The sequence below is a fragment of the Melitaea cinxia genome, chromosome 1 (assembly GCF_905220565.1).
Source record: "Melitaea cinxia chromosome 1, ilMelCinx1.1, whole genome shotgun sequence".
Lineage (NCBI taxonomy): Eukaryota > Metazoa > Arthropoda > Insecta > Lepidoptera > Nymphalidae > Melitaea > Melitaea cinxia.
The window spans coordinates 13815474-13831443 of NC_059394.1; the positions used below are offsets into that span (position 1 = coordinate 13815474).

Genomic DNA, 15970 nt, shown 5'->3' on the forward strand with positions numbered 1-15970 from the left:
TTTTCGATAGATTCGAATATTTCGTATTTTTATGAAGTGAGGGGTTCTGTTAAAAAATAATTTATATATTTTACGACATCATAATATCTAAAAATAAATAAATAGAAAGTTATAAATATCAAATAGCATGTATATTCAAACTAAATTAAGTAACACTGGCCTTATACAATTATAATTAAAAAAACTGGACTTCAGTAATTTGCAATGACATTTAAAATACAGATTACAAATATCAACTACATATTTGATAAAATTACCTGGAATACAATCAAATGCATATTATGATTAATAACATAACAAACTATATTTTTCTATAATGAATGAGAAATGTCAGGTAGGTACAGTTGTTGATATTATAAAAATACCGAATACACAATAAATAGCTTTCATAAATCAAAGTAAAGCAACAAAGTTAAGTAATGAGAAAATTTGTGAATACAATATTGTCGGTGATATATATCACTTCATAGTTTCATATAATATTTAAATTGTAGGGGGTATAAAGCTCATTGTAAAATATAGTAATTGTTTTCAATATGTTAAGGATTTAGTGACAACAGTGGATTCATCAGTGCAGGCACAAGAAATCAAAAAAACAAAGAAAAAACGTAAGTTTTTGTAATATTTCTTAAATATAAATACTTATGCGCTGTAAAACATACATTAAAGATTACTACATATATAAACAACTTTTATTTATTGAAGTCTTTATTATGATGTAGACTATTTATTTTAATTGCTTTAATTACTCAACGGTGTCTTTTAGCTGCCGGACACAGAAAGATTCACTAGAAATCGGCGGTATCGGACCACGAGATCTCATTTATTTAATATTATATAATTTTTAAAAAATCCACAAACATTTTAATTTTACTTTTTTCCTTGTATAGTTTTATATAGTTTATTATATTATTATATCCGGATATAGTTTATTATTTAAAAACAAAAAGTTCGTAAAATAAAGTGCGTGTGTCAGCTCCGACGCATGACTGGAGTTTACTCCTTCAGATCGACTGTCTAAATAGGCACAAAAAAGGCTAACTCAAAGGCTAGTTTCAAAATCGATTAATACCATATCAAAAAGTAAATAAACGAATCAAATAACGCCATCTATCTGGTATCATCTATCATCTAAGATGGCATTATTAGAAAACGTCGTGGCGTTACGAGAAACGTAACGAGGTCATTCATTCAGTAGATTTTACTCCTCATATTTTTCATACATCTCCTTATAAGAAAATCGATTCTTAAGGAGTAAACTCCAAAAATATTTTTGAACAAAATAGTTACTCTTTTCTATAGGATTACTCTAGAAATACAAAACGTTAGATGCATGATGTTTAATGCTTTTAAAACCATACCAATAAAATTATTTTATTTTTATTCGTATGGCATATAAGCTCAGTAGCCTATTACAAGTTACAATTATTTTAACTTGTCTTTGTGACCTTAAAATATAACTTATACATATAACATATTTTTTTTTAATACACATATACTTAAAACTATTTGAACATAATGCATACTAATATGCAACAATAGAGGTCACGTAAGTGTTCAAATATGAGCCCTTTTTTAACAAAAATGAGCAATTAACAACCCCGAGCATAACCGAGGCGGGAGAATAGATTTTATCTGACGTAGTGCCCGCCCCCGCACCGAGCGCTTTTCAGCTCGTTGCAAGTAGTCGGCCGACGGCCGCCGCGGGGCGCTGAGCTCGAGTGTATACGACTATTATACTGCACTATATTTATTTACAATCAGTCACAATCAATCATCGAGAAGGACAACACAAAGCAACGCACACACGCACGTACGTCCACGGTCGTTTCGTGAATCAATTTAGACAAAAAAAATCATGATATTCGCACATAGAACTAGCGTCCACACTAACTGTTTGTGTGTTTTGGCCTACATTCATGACAATGTTAATTTCTTGTTTAACGACTTTAGTATATTTCATTCGGCTGTTTCAATTACATATAAATGTACACTACAAATACTTGTCATTAGCTACCCGCCGCACATTATTGACATAACTACCTTTTACGAATAATATAACTTACAGTCATAAGTTTCAAAACAATTCAGCTTAAAACATTTCAATTAGAGTTAGTTGCTTATTTGATTTTAAATAAAATAATCCTAAAATATGTAGAGATACAGTAATAAAACCAAAAAAAAAATAGTTTATTGTTTAAATATTCGTTTCATTTGGGCTTAAAAATATTTAAAAGCCTTGCATAATGTGTAAAATGAATCTTTTACTATTAGAAGTAATAAGTAAAGTAAGGCTTAACACGTGAACTGCTGTGCAGCGTACCGCATGGCTGATGATGCGGCGGCCGAGTGCCTGTTCGAGCGGCTCCGGCTGTACCAGCAGCGCGCGCCCGACTCCGCCGAGGTGGCGCGCGCCATCACCGCACGAATCAACTCTCGCCTGTCCTCTCATGGTGAGCACGCAACCTCGTAAAAAAGCTCTCACACAATGCTTTTTAAATTAATATAAAATATTTATTATCAGCACTCACTAATTCGACCGACTTCAAAAGGTTCTCTTCAAAAATCTCTAAGTTCTCAATTCACCTATGTATGAAAATGTGTAATTTTATTACACAATACAATCAACAATTATTAAAAACTGATTTTTATAACATCTGTTTCCAAAGAGTATCGAAATCGCGGCCAAGTGGCATGTCTTTGTTTTAGAAACACTTCATTACTTTACTAACTTGTTTTTTAATTATACGAAGTCATATCGATTTTTTGCTCCTCTTAGGGTTTTTTATACATCAATGTCCTCTTACCTATAGTTTATGCAGTTATAACTTCTCGTTTATGATAAGTGACTTAAAAAAGTAAAAAACTATATTAATTGATTACACATTATAACATATTTATCAATGGTATTACGTAGAAAAAACTGTAAGTGATATATGTCTGTACATAGAAGATATTTGAAATTAAAATGTATGAAGAATCTGCGTAGACCTACTTACTAGAAACCAAGAATATTATGTTTTGAAAATATCATTATATTTTTCTGTCAGTCTGTCTGTATAATGCAGCTTTCGCAGTTGTAATGCTGGAGGTCTAACTTAAAAACTAATGAATATTTCATCTTAATACGCTGCTTAGAACCTGAGATATTTATAATATTCTGCGCGAACGAAGTTACAGGCACATCTACTTTTTGTATGTTATAACTGAGCATTACTTTTCCATATTGGCTATAATCATAAGCTAGTCATTGCGGACAGCAAAGCAAACTAGATTTACGTTTTAAAGAAAAATCCTTTAAGATTTTGCATCGAATACAAAAAAAGAAATAATTACTATGCTGCTCAGTGGTAGCTGGTAGGTTGCCATTGAATGTCATGCTATCTAAATGACAAAGTTACGTTTTAAAGCGAAAGATGGATGCTAAAATTTAAATAGCATGTAAGAAATTAACCGTTTGAATATCAATATTAAAATAAGGAATATCTCTCGCATTGATTATATTATTTACCAATTGAGTTCAACATTGTTACAACAAGGAAGCTAATTGATATTCGACAGTGAAACGAAGTCACGGTAACAGCTATTGTGATATAAAAATCTTGCATTTTTAAATAAAAGCGTTGAGAAATAAATTAAATTTATATTCGTAAACTTTTGTAAACAAACTGAATGTAAAACAATAAAGTCTAAATAAAACATGCCATTACTCGAATAATGTATACCAAAAGGGTTTCGGTGTTCTTTGTTGTACCTCAACCGTATAAATATCAAACACCTTATAAAGTATTTTAATAACAACACCGCAAACAATAAGAAATTGCTTTGTGTTACGTAGACATTATAAAATGCATTGTTTTACATATGTATATTTAGAAACTATAAAAATTTACTGCTGTATTTTATATATATATATATATATATATATGTGTGTGTGTGTGTGTGTGTGTGTGTGTGTGTGTGTGTGTGTGTGTGTGTGTGTGTGTGTGTGTGTGTGTGTGTGTGTGTGTGTGTGTGTGTGTGTAGTAAATCGACCATTTATATATTTTTCTATGTATATAGTTTATGTGGTTGCGTCTAGAACAACATTAATGAGAGTAATCAAAATTTCATGACCTTGTTGTAGCATCAGAGACAAAAATACAAAGTCTAGACTCTTGACTTTACAATCGACAAATATCCGACGTTATTCATTCGTACATATTGATTATTAAAAAAAACCGTTAAAATACTTTTTAGTACAGGTGACTTATTAAAATAATAATCAGCCAAAATTTTTGACTCAAATACTTTAATGATCAGACAGCGATACTGATACAGAACTATTAATATTAATATATAAACATTTTTACTATAGATAAGAAATAGATTTAATATGTGTTAACATAGTTCAATTGTTGATTCTCGGCTATAAACTTGGATATTAAAATTATCACCTACCTATATTAGATGTATAAGATAGTAGATAATATTTGTATTTAAGAGAAGTTATAAAAGACAAACAGAGAGACAATAAAATGTTGTTTGTTCAGTTGTTTCGATTTAAACATAAAACTACTACTCACTACCTTCAATGCAATAATTATCTCGTAAAGCCCAATCGAAAGCTGCGATACGTAACTACAATAACGCGTTATTTATACGACTGTCGTCATTGGCTACACATAAGACCATAATATGAATAATGTGCAAATAATAACTGAAATTTGTATCAAAAAAAGCACTTAATACATCTACTTCATCGTTAAACGACTTATTTAATAATATAACTAGCTGACCCTGCAAACGTTGTTTTGCAATATATGTTATTAGCCCCCCTTAATCCCCCCCCCCCCTTATAACTTCGGGGTATGAAAAATAGATGTTGTTCGGTTCTCAGACCTACCCAATATGCACACAAAATTTCATGAGAATCGGTCAAGCCGTTTCGGAGGAGTTTAACTACAAACACCGCGACACGAGAATTTTATATATTACATTGAGCATAAATATTTTTTTATTAATCTAAGCATGAGATTTTTTTATACCACTAGGGCAGCAAGTAAGCGCTCGCTTCGCTTAATGGCTAGCGGTTACAGTAGCCTTAGAGCGCCAGTAACACCAGATACTTCAATAACTTATTCCTGATACTGCACTAGATCTTCCCCGAGATATATCGAGAGCTATTATACTAAACACTAGATACGACACTGTTTGTGATTAGTAATATTTGGCTGTGTTCTTCGGTAAGTTTAATATACTTCTCGAGTCGAACTTATATAAATATTTCCTGCTGTACCCCACCTCAATTGTCTACAACTCACAAGATGGCAGCAAAAACATTAAACATTAAATATACTAGATAGTTTCAAAACATTATCCGGGTGCCATGGCTAGGGACGTTTTACATTTTATCTTTTGCATAATTTTAGAGAACGGACGTGTACCTGTTAAATTTAGAAACTGAAACATCCCCATAAATACGTATTTTCATTATTACTTAAATGAGTATATTCTTCAAACACGCACGACTATTTGAAATAGTTAACATTTATTTATTTATTTATTTATTCTTAATGTACACCAAAATACAGACACATATAAAGAAAGATAGAATACAAGATGTACAAAGGCGATCGTATCGCTAAATAGCGATTTCTTCCAGATAACCTTTGGGTACTGGACACGATACAGTAGCAGCGGTTAGAAGTGCGTACAAATTAAGGAGGAAAAATCAATAATAAATAGATAAAAACTACGATATGATAGGCTTACATAATTATTAAAGAAAAAAAAAAACATTAAAATGTAAACATTATTACAATTCCTAATGATATCTTGTGCTAATATTAATTTACATTTTCTGATCTTTCACGACTAGAGTTAGTACTCTACTCTCCAATTTAATGTGAAAAATTATGAAAGATAAAGAACGCTAATAATCGTCAATTCACTAATAATTGTGTTTAGGCCTGTGCTTTATTTTTTTTAATGCTTCAACCGTCTATGTTCGTCTAATGTCTAACATAGGCTACCTTTTATGGACCTTCAGAGTCCATGGCCTTTAAAAGGACGTAAGAAAATGCCATATAAAGAACTAATAGTCTAACTCTAGACGAAAGAAAAAAAATTGTATTTTAGTGTAGTGACATAATTATTACCTAATATTTACCACCTAAAACGCGACGTATGACTGACTATATAATTATTGTTTCTTCTTGGCACGCAGTTCGACATGCCGTTTGCCTTTTTCTTTCACTGAGAAACAAAATGCTGGTGATAGTTTAAATGAGCGATATTCATGGAAACAAAATATTAATAGTATATATTCATTCATTAAAATAAATTATTACAGTCAGTTTACTTCTGTGTGGTATAAAGGGTGAGTAAACATTTTTATATATATTATCCACAAGTAAATAGACTATAAGCTAATAATAATAATAATCAATCAGGACCAATCAAGATGAAATAAAGAATGACCTTTACTATAGACGAGGACAAAAAGACAATACGACATTATAATATTTTTTTCTATTTGCAAATTACACATTATTACCTAATTATTCTAATAAACACAATAGCTACAATAACTTGTTTACGGAATACTTGATTTTCTTTATAATCTCAAATTATATTGAAATAGATAAATGTGATTATTATCTACATTTTAAGTGTAATAGCTATGACTCATCAGTCAACCAATATTTGTAATATCTTTTCCACGTAAAGCATAACAATCCTCATAGTCGTTATCAAAACGAATAATAAAGTTGGTCTACCTAACTCAGTACAGGTTTTCGCGTGATGAACAACAGTTTATAAGTTTGAATGAGTTGAAAAACACTCTGAATTATTTTTTGTTTAACCGAATATCTCTATCTACAGTTCTTAACTATTGTTTGACTCGATTACGGTATTATTACTATAGCATAATTATAGTGTTACTTGGTAACTGGCACAGCGCAGCTGAAATAACTAATAGGGATTTTATAATCGAAATTCTAAGGAATGCTTACACTGCAATAATTTTTCATAATTTATAACAAAAAACATAGAAATACATTATTTAATTATTCTCATTTTATTGGAATGTATTGTTAGGTAGTAATATTACGCTTCGGCTTGTAATATCTCGCTGCTAGGCTTCTTTCCCCATGTAGGACAAGGATCAAAGCTTAATCCACCATGCTGCTCCAAAGCGAGTTGGCGGATACATTCCCTACTATGACTAACGATCGGTATCTGGTGTACATGATAAGAACTGGGACCGACAGCTTAACGTGTTTTCCAAGGCACCATGGGGAGACCCACAAGAACTAACAACCAGATCGGAAATAAATATTTGTATAAACCCAAATATCCACTACGAGCGGGAATCGAACCCGAGACCGTCAGCGTTTAGACGCCCCCAATACGGCACACGTACCATTGCACCAGAGGTGAGATATATGTAGATGAATATTTATCGAAAAATGTTTTGTAGAATAAAAGTCCTAAAAAAGTTTATTTAAATTAAAACGTCTATATATTTCCGATTACGTTTTTGAACACCCAAGAACTGCTTCATAAAACAAATAATAATAAGGAATTTCCGATTTTGTATGGAACGGTAACACCTGGTGAGGGTGGCACGAAAGGTAGCCCGGATATGCCAGTCCCTCTCAACTGAGAAAATTGTAAGCGCAATGAACGAGGACTAACTATGATTTTATTAAATTCAAGAGAGATTTTAAAGAGGAGAGAAACGGTAAATGGCCGTTTACAAATTCGTAATGAATTCCATTTAAACAAAGTAATTTGCAATACTAATTATATATTTGCAAATATTAAAAATTTTATGAAGGTTTATCCAATTTTATATTCGTAACTACCTAATCCGCTTAGAATAATGTATATTTAAAAGAAGATACAACATATATATCCAATTCTTCTCAAATAAAGCGAGTACCAATGAACTACGTTTATTTTTTATGTAAACATTTTTTATTAAACGCTTAAATGTTCTACATATTACCTTGATGTTATATTTTATAATTTTTATTATATAATTCAAACAATTTAATCGTCTACATAACGCCAAGATTGAAATAAAGATCCTAAAGCAAGTGATTTTTTTAAAGCGCATTTATATATTTCCAGACGTTTGCAGTTAGTATAATCGCGTTGTATAAATTTGAAAGCGATTACTATCCACAACAGTATCCAAGGAAGTGTCACTGCAGCGGTATCGCGTGTCCAACAGCGATACTACGGGCACTACCGTCCGCGCCCTCGCCAAGTGTTACCATTAATATGCCTTATCGGAAATCCCTCATTACACCCACATTACAATAAGTTCTGAGTGTGCCAGGTGTTGCCAACCTCCAAGCCTAATACAATTTAATCGAGGCTAATGTCAAGTATCATTTTATTACCGTTTACCTTTACATGCAATTTTACAATGTCATTAAAAATCCTTTGACTAATGGTTTTGTAACTGTAATGTAATGTAATAGGTTGACTAGTGGTCTTGTAATTAATATATATATTATTTATTTATTAGCTGCGCGCATTCCTACGCTTTTTTTTTTGGTCATACCAACTCAGAAACCTGTGTAGGCTCATGCACAACGCTGCTGAAGATCATGACATAATCAAATGCATATATACAGGCAAACATTCATTTAGATTCTTAATGTACATCGAAATACAGACACATATAAAAAAGGTACAATACAAGATGTACAAAGGCGATCGGTAAAAAGTGATTTCTTCAAGATAACCTTTGGGCATAGTAAGCGATACAGTAGCAGCGGTTAGAGGTCTGCATTAAGAAGTTAAGAAAAAAATCAACAATAAATAACGTTGAACGAAATTGAAATTAAAAATAACAATAAGTGGCATATCAAACTACGATGATAGACTTACATAAACTTAAAATACTTTTATATATAAATAAATAAATATTTTAGTATTTAATATATGATACACATATACACACACACATATACACACACACATACACACGCACTTATATTAAAGTAAATTACAAATCACAATAGTTTTAACTTATTGAGCGACGTATAACGCTCTTTAAGACATTGCTTAAAGCAAGCTCGCGTTGGAGCTTGTCTTATTGAAAACAGAAGAGAGTATGTAATTCTTAATACACACGTAATTTATCTCGATACTCATTATAGTACAAGTGAAATTGAATTTTAAATACTCCAACGCCAATAACTCACAATCTTGGCTCTCTTTCACGCTGTCAATCACTATTTTTAAGGTGAAACAGGTAAAGCTTAAGCTCGAAACAAATTCACATTTTAATACTATGAAATAAAGTTGTTCTTTTTAATTAAATTTAATTACATCTTCGAGAAAATTTAAATTTTAAGTGCTTTAATTGCGTTAAGTATTTTAACAGAAATACAACATTTTACAATAATCAAAATACATGTTCAATGACTGCCACAGAACTGAAAGCGATTTCTTACAAATAATGTCTTTCGTAACACTTATGTATATAATACTCATTTAATTTACAATTAGTAATTATACAAAAAAAAAACTTAAAAATGAAATATCATTAGAAATGAAGGAAAAAGTAAAACTAAGAATTTTGTTGTAATTAATTCTTTCGCTTAATCGTCGTCGCTTTATTTACGATACGCGTCGTAAGCTCAGTCTGGTTTCGCTTCAACGTTCTATTTATATGACACCAACATAGATTAAGAGGTGCCTTGACATTAGTTTAGGCGAACATGACGATCCGAAGCTTGCATGACTCTTAATAATTATCACAATAGGAAAGAAACAAATAAAAGTCATTATTTCAATCATTTGACAACTAGTCATAATGTTCTTCTTCAATATAAATAAAAAATTTAGCTAAGACTATTTTTAACTGTTTCTAATAGAACATTTTGAGAACAGATTAAAAAATTAAGATAATTTTGGAAAAATTAGAAAAACAGAAAACGTAACCATAATTTTAACTGCATGTATTTGACGGTTCGTAAGACAAAACTACGTCTATCGAGTCAGCTAGTACATTTTATTCAATTCAATCGATTTAAATTAACACAAATGTCGAATATTTACATGAAATTTTCGTTGACATGCAATTAGTGCAGTAATTACTTATTTACAAACAATATAGCTGCTGAAATATATATGATATTTATAAATAATATTTTTGCCTAGACCATCGTAATTTAACAACATCACAGCTGTTTGGCAGACATATCAGTGTTCCATCACGCTTAAAGAAAAGTCCAGCTTTATAATATTGCAGGGGAGACTCTGGCATTTCTCTCCGTTGTGATAGCCAAGGTCTTGTACAGTGGTCCGAGCAGTGCCTGTGAGTGATACCTACCAAATATATTATTATTGTTTTTTCGTTCGAATGCTAAATTTTAGGATTAAGCCTGAATCAAATGTACTTAATTTTATGTTAAGGAATAATTTGATATACTAATTTAATATAAGGTTATGACCAGAAAGGAGCTATCCATATTTAGTTATTAAACTGGTGTCCTTGCACTTAACTGCGATATCAGAATCGACCTAAATATATAACCTCCTTGCCTTAGCGCTTTTAGAAAAATAATAAAATTAATAAGCAATCAGACTGTAACATCCCACTGTTGGACATAGACCTCTTTCTCCATGTGGGAGAAGTCCACCACGCTGCTCCATTGCGGGTTGGCGGATATGTTCCCTACAATGAGTAACGATCGCTATCAGATGTTTATGACAACAAGCGGGACCGACGGTTTAACGTGCTCTCCGGACACGATTGGGAGACCCACAAGGACGGACATCCAAACCGGAAAGAAATATTTGTACAAATACAAATATTCATCCCGAGCGGGAATCGAACCCGCAAACTGTCGATGTTTTAGGCGACTACTCGCACCACTACACCAATGCGCTTGATAATAATTACTATTTATAAATGTACGTTTGTGTACGTTAGTGTTGTGTCAATGAAACAGTCACTAGAGTTTTATAGTTAAGTCGGTTATTTATAGACTTTTTACCCATGTATTTGCAACTTTTTTTTTCAAATATGTCGATTTTAAAGTTACGCAGTAATGAGCTTCATTTTTTTCGCTTATAATTTCGACTATGGTATAACTCCATGTGTCACTGGGCATATAACTGAACATATGGGCCTAAACGGAAGCTTGCCAGTTTAATAATATGTTGTATATTATGATTTTATCCAATAAAATACTACGCTATGTGTCAAAGCAACCAAATACGGATCAAAACGCCAGTGAAACCATTGAAAAGTCTTCGGTTTATGTTACAGACTAAACCCCTAAACTATCAGACATAATTATGCATTCTAAATCCTATTTAAAATAACTATAAAAATAATACCATATGGTAAAGAGAGAATTTGTTTATGATATTATCTTTGGCAATACACGCCAAGTAAAATTGATATAGTTGTTTTGAGAGATCATCTCAAATGGACGATGGCAGCAATTCGTCAAGCGTAAATAATTTATCGCTGTTTATATCAATAATATATCAAATAAATTCTTTCCGCGTTTTTATCGTTCTCTGCGTATGTTTAACGAAAGTTTTTCTCTCTCTCCCATCTGTTATAAAACCACATCGAAGGAAAATCGTGCTGTATATTTTGTAAAATTAATTTGAGCACCCGTTAATTATAGACCAAAGGCGAGTATAACACGCCTAGAACGGATGTACGTACGACGTCATTTCACGACTGTTACTATGGCGGGACCTAATATTTTCTGTAAAACAAATAATAAATAAAACACAAACACACGATATAGCTTTTAGCTTTATATATTTTATGATTTTCTCCTCTTATTATAAGTTATTAAATATTGTTGTACTTATTGATCAGAAGTCTAGTAATTGTAGGTATTATATGGAATCAATTACGTTCTCTAACGAATCAACTTCCAATTCAGTTTAGGCTACACCATAAAACTTTAGTATGATATGTTAAAGATATACTTAACTTTTCCAAAATTATTGGGTTACAAAAAATATATTTTGAAGCCCAAGTTATAACTAACTTTTTTTCTTTTTTGTCTTCATTTTAATATTTAATCAAAGTCAACGAGGCCATAGAAATTGTAAGTGTATATAACTTTAATTTTTTGATTCTCTTTCAAAATGGTTTAAAAATACTAAATCTGCAAAGCTATAAAGAATTTTAAACCGTTTGTGCGATTCTTAAACGTCAGGGTTCAGTCCATACTGCAGTGACGTCGGTAGACGCGTGCCGAGTTGGATTGGAGCCAGCCATTTTAAGACTCTTGTTGTTGTCATTTCTGACCCGATACCTCATTGTCTTTTTTAGTTAATAATTTAAAACATTTATTATTACCTAATTGTGGTATCATATTTTTATTACTAGTTAACCTAATATACATTGTACATTCTAGCGAACAATCAAGCGCGTGAGTTTTGAATAATTGATATATTTTTAGAAATTTTTAAATTTCTTTAATTTTTCATTCCGTATGAACCTTCAACGTTATTACTCTTAGAATAATCTTAGAAAAAAAAACTTAGCTAAATTAGTCAAATCGTACGCGATTTTTGCGCTTAGCAAATTTTGTAGTGATTCATTTTTATTGATAAAAAAAGATAGATTAAGAAGCAGAGGGATTAAATTTGAAATAATTATAAGTATCATTTGTATCCGAAGATGGTACCCATTCATATTTAAGAGAAATGTTTATTATCAACTTTGCCAGAGTCCTGTCAAACATTGCATAAATAGTTGTGTCTCTTGTTCTGACAATAATTTAAAACTGCAATACAATGCATGTTCAGTAGTCGTAATACGACACAAATGTATAAGTGTTATATTTACGAGAATAAGTTGTATATCATTGTAGAATTATTTAATGGCAAGCGGTTCCAGTAGGCTAAGGACACGTGCAACGTTTGCAGCACTTCAAGCGCTTTGCTGACTCTACACTCAACTATCTACGGGAGCTTTAGCTACCTTTCTCACCACAGAAACAAAACAGTACTCTTATTTAAATAGAAAAAAGGTTGATCATTTATATCTAGGCGGTAGGTACTCACGCCCGGTAGATTTTCCGTGTAAATCCCGATATTATGGGAATTACAAGATTAAAAGTAGCCTATATGTTTTTTATATATAACTTGATCGACAAACATGCGTAAGCCGTAACCTGATTGTAAACGATTACTGTAGCTTAAGGACGTCTGCAACGCCAGAATCATCGCAAGCGCGCCTTTTATTCACCAAAGAGAAACATAAGACTGGTTGAAACCAATACTATACACCACCTAGTTATTACTTTTTTCTCTTAATCGTAACCCTCAGGTTGCCTGGAAGTAATCGCTACCGAGCGATAAGGCCCTTTGCATTGTGCATTATAATTTTTACTTTACAATTCTGTATTAAATTACTCTATGATAAATAAATATTATTTTACTGTGATCTTCTGTAAGGTCGAGGTACTACCCCAGTCGGTCTGCTCCATATTTTGAGCAAGAAATTTCCTGCTGTGCCCTACCTCAGTTAAATTCAGATAATTCTCAATTAAATATTAATGTCGCAACACAGTATCCTCTACCTTCTAGTGAAAGTCCCGTCAAATCCGTCAACAAACCGTCCGGTTTAATCTAATAGAAAAACAGATAGACAGACAATCGTTTTAAAATCGTTTTTATGTGTTTTACTATCGTGTAAATAACTGTGTGCACTTGAAAAAACACAGTTATTTTGAAATCACAGACACACGAAAATGAGTGTAACAGAATCACATAAATTATCGAAGTTATGTGTTAAAGGAAGAAATATCATTATAGTATTTACATCTATAGCAAAATTGTAAAATGGAAGATTTTGCTCGTCTTAATGATTTCTCTAATCTTAAACAATACATTTAGTTTTAAAAAATTCATGCATTAGAGCCGTTTATCAAGGAAAAAAGATAATATAAACATCATACTATAGCTCGAAAAAAAAAGAAATAAATGTACGTAAATCTAGTTTTATTCTACTACTTCTATTCTAATAATCAGTTTTCATATTAACAATATAAATCCACTCCATCAATGTTATAGTAACCTACAACAATATTTTAGAAAGTACTCTTCGTTATAGTACGTCGTTTACAATAGCAATTTGGCTGAAGCAATTTATTAGGACGCCGCAAGTATTCGTGTGCCATATTTTTGATTTATAGAGATAGAACAGTAGTAATTACGACAGGATGTTTTTACGTGTAACCAGACTATAAAATTCTTTAAAATACCACTTGTAGGCCTTCAGTGGAAGGCGGGTGTTGTTGACACAACAGTATTCTTACGGAAGCCATATTATTTCCACACGCCCGAGGTCACTTCTATACAAAGTTATTACTTTTTGCATTTCGAAGATATAATTTACATATAATTTTTTAGATTAACATGGTTACTTCTATTATATATACTTTACTGTTCTTATGATGAAAAATAATTGTTCCAGATAAACACATTCGTCAAAGTACACTCGACAAACTCTGGAATAAGCAATCAGGAGCTATGCAAATGTTACTTACAATATTGGAGGTATGAATTTTTTTATCAATTCAGTGTTGACGATCCAAACCTTAAAAATGCATAGCTTTTATACACGTAATAAATAGACATACAATGTTTAGTAATATAATAAAGAGAAATTTATGTGTTTCACAGAACTCTAGGGATACAGCTACGTCGACTTACATAACATCAATATTAAGAGAGGCACTATGCTTAAAACAAGGAAAAGGAAAAAAGTGTTCAGGTAGAACAATTATAAACAATTTTAAAATTTTATTAAGTTTTTAATAAATAATAATTACAATTTTATAACATTTTATTTATGATTAAATTTTACTATAATTAGTAGTGAATGAAACACAAGGGACTAAGAAAAAAGAAAACAAAAAATCAGGCAAAGAGAATAAAGATCCAGTTTTTAAAAAGGGTACGTCAAGGTGTGGCGCTTATGCAAATATGGCTGACTAACACTCGTGCTTCGTACAAACAAACTAACAATCACCTTTTAAACTGCACTCTACATATTTTTATAATGCTAGCTAATAATTACTAAAAATTAATGGTTTAAAGATAAAAAAAAATGCATTTCTGTTTTAATAAAATAGAAACACAATTATTTGCTCTATTTATAATTAAAACAGTTATATTTATAAAAAAGATTCTTGATTTACCTGTAACATTTCTATTCTAGCCCTTAAATACGTTATTCAATTCAATACGTTTTAAACCCGCATGTTAAGTGTATTTAATATTCGTGTAGAAATACGACAATGATGAAGAAGAAATTATTTCATAGAACGACGTGAACATAGGAAATAAATGGTAAATATTTCATTTTCAGCAAATAACGTAGCGAGGCAGCAATGTTCGCAACATTTCATTTCAATGAATGGGACCCAAGTCGTAATTCGCGCTCTGCTTGCAACTCACAGCAAACGTGACAGCAACGTGAGCACAGAACTGATGTTACAAGACCTAGTCTGGATCATTGCAGCGCTTGCTCCTAAAGGTATATAAAATACAAGAGAATTAAAAATTACTCAATATCTTTCTTACTTTAATATTATAGCTACAGCCTCTGGTATAAGTCGTAGGCATGAGATGATTTTTATAGCATTTGTTATTAGCAACAATTTTGACATAAATGTATAGTTTACCGATGACAAATTAAAGGTAAGTTAGTCTTTCTTTTTTACATTGTTACTTGTATACATTCCATCGCACATTATTATTAAATGCTGTAGTAATAAATATTGCATTGCTTGCATTTTCTGTATATAGGTACCATAGAGTAAACAAGAACAAAATAACAGATATGATGACAATATGAAAATAATTGATAATTGAAAAAAAATAAATCAAATTAGCATACAAAATCGATTTAACTTATCTAAATCACAGTATAAATTTCCTCGTAAAATTTAAATGTTAAATACTAAACAGTGTTTAT

At 31.3% G+C, this 15970-nt stretch overlaps 1 protein-coding gene across 1 annotated transcript in view; it reads left to right on the forward strand.

Moving 5' to 3' along the window:
• Nucleotides 1-316: 316 nt before the first annotated feature.
• Nucleotides 317-15970, forward strand: part of LOC123657334 (cytosolic carboxypeptidase 1-like) — a 70320-nt gene continuing 54666 nt past the window's right edge. Inside the window, 7 exon segments of the mRNA XM_045592904.1 lie at nucleotides 317-334; nucleotides 545-608; nucleotides 2319-2453; nucleotides 14465-14547; nucleotides 14674-14764; nucleotides 14867-14947; nucleotides 15362-15529. Coding sequence (XP_045448860.1) covers nucleotides 317-334; nucleotides 545-608; nucleotides 2319-2453; nucleotides 14465-14547; nucleotides 14674-14764; nucleotides 14867-14947; nucleotides 15362-15529 — 640 coding nt within the window.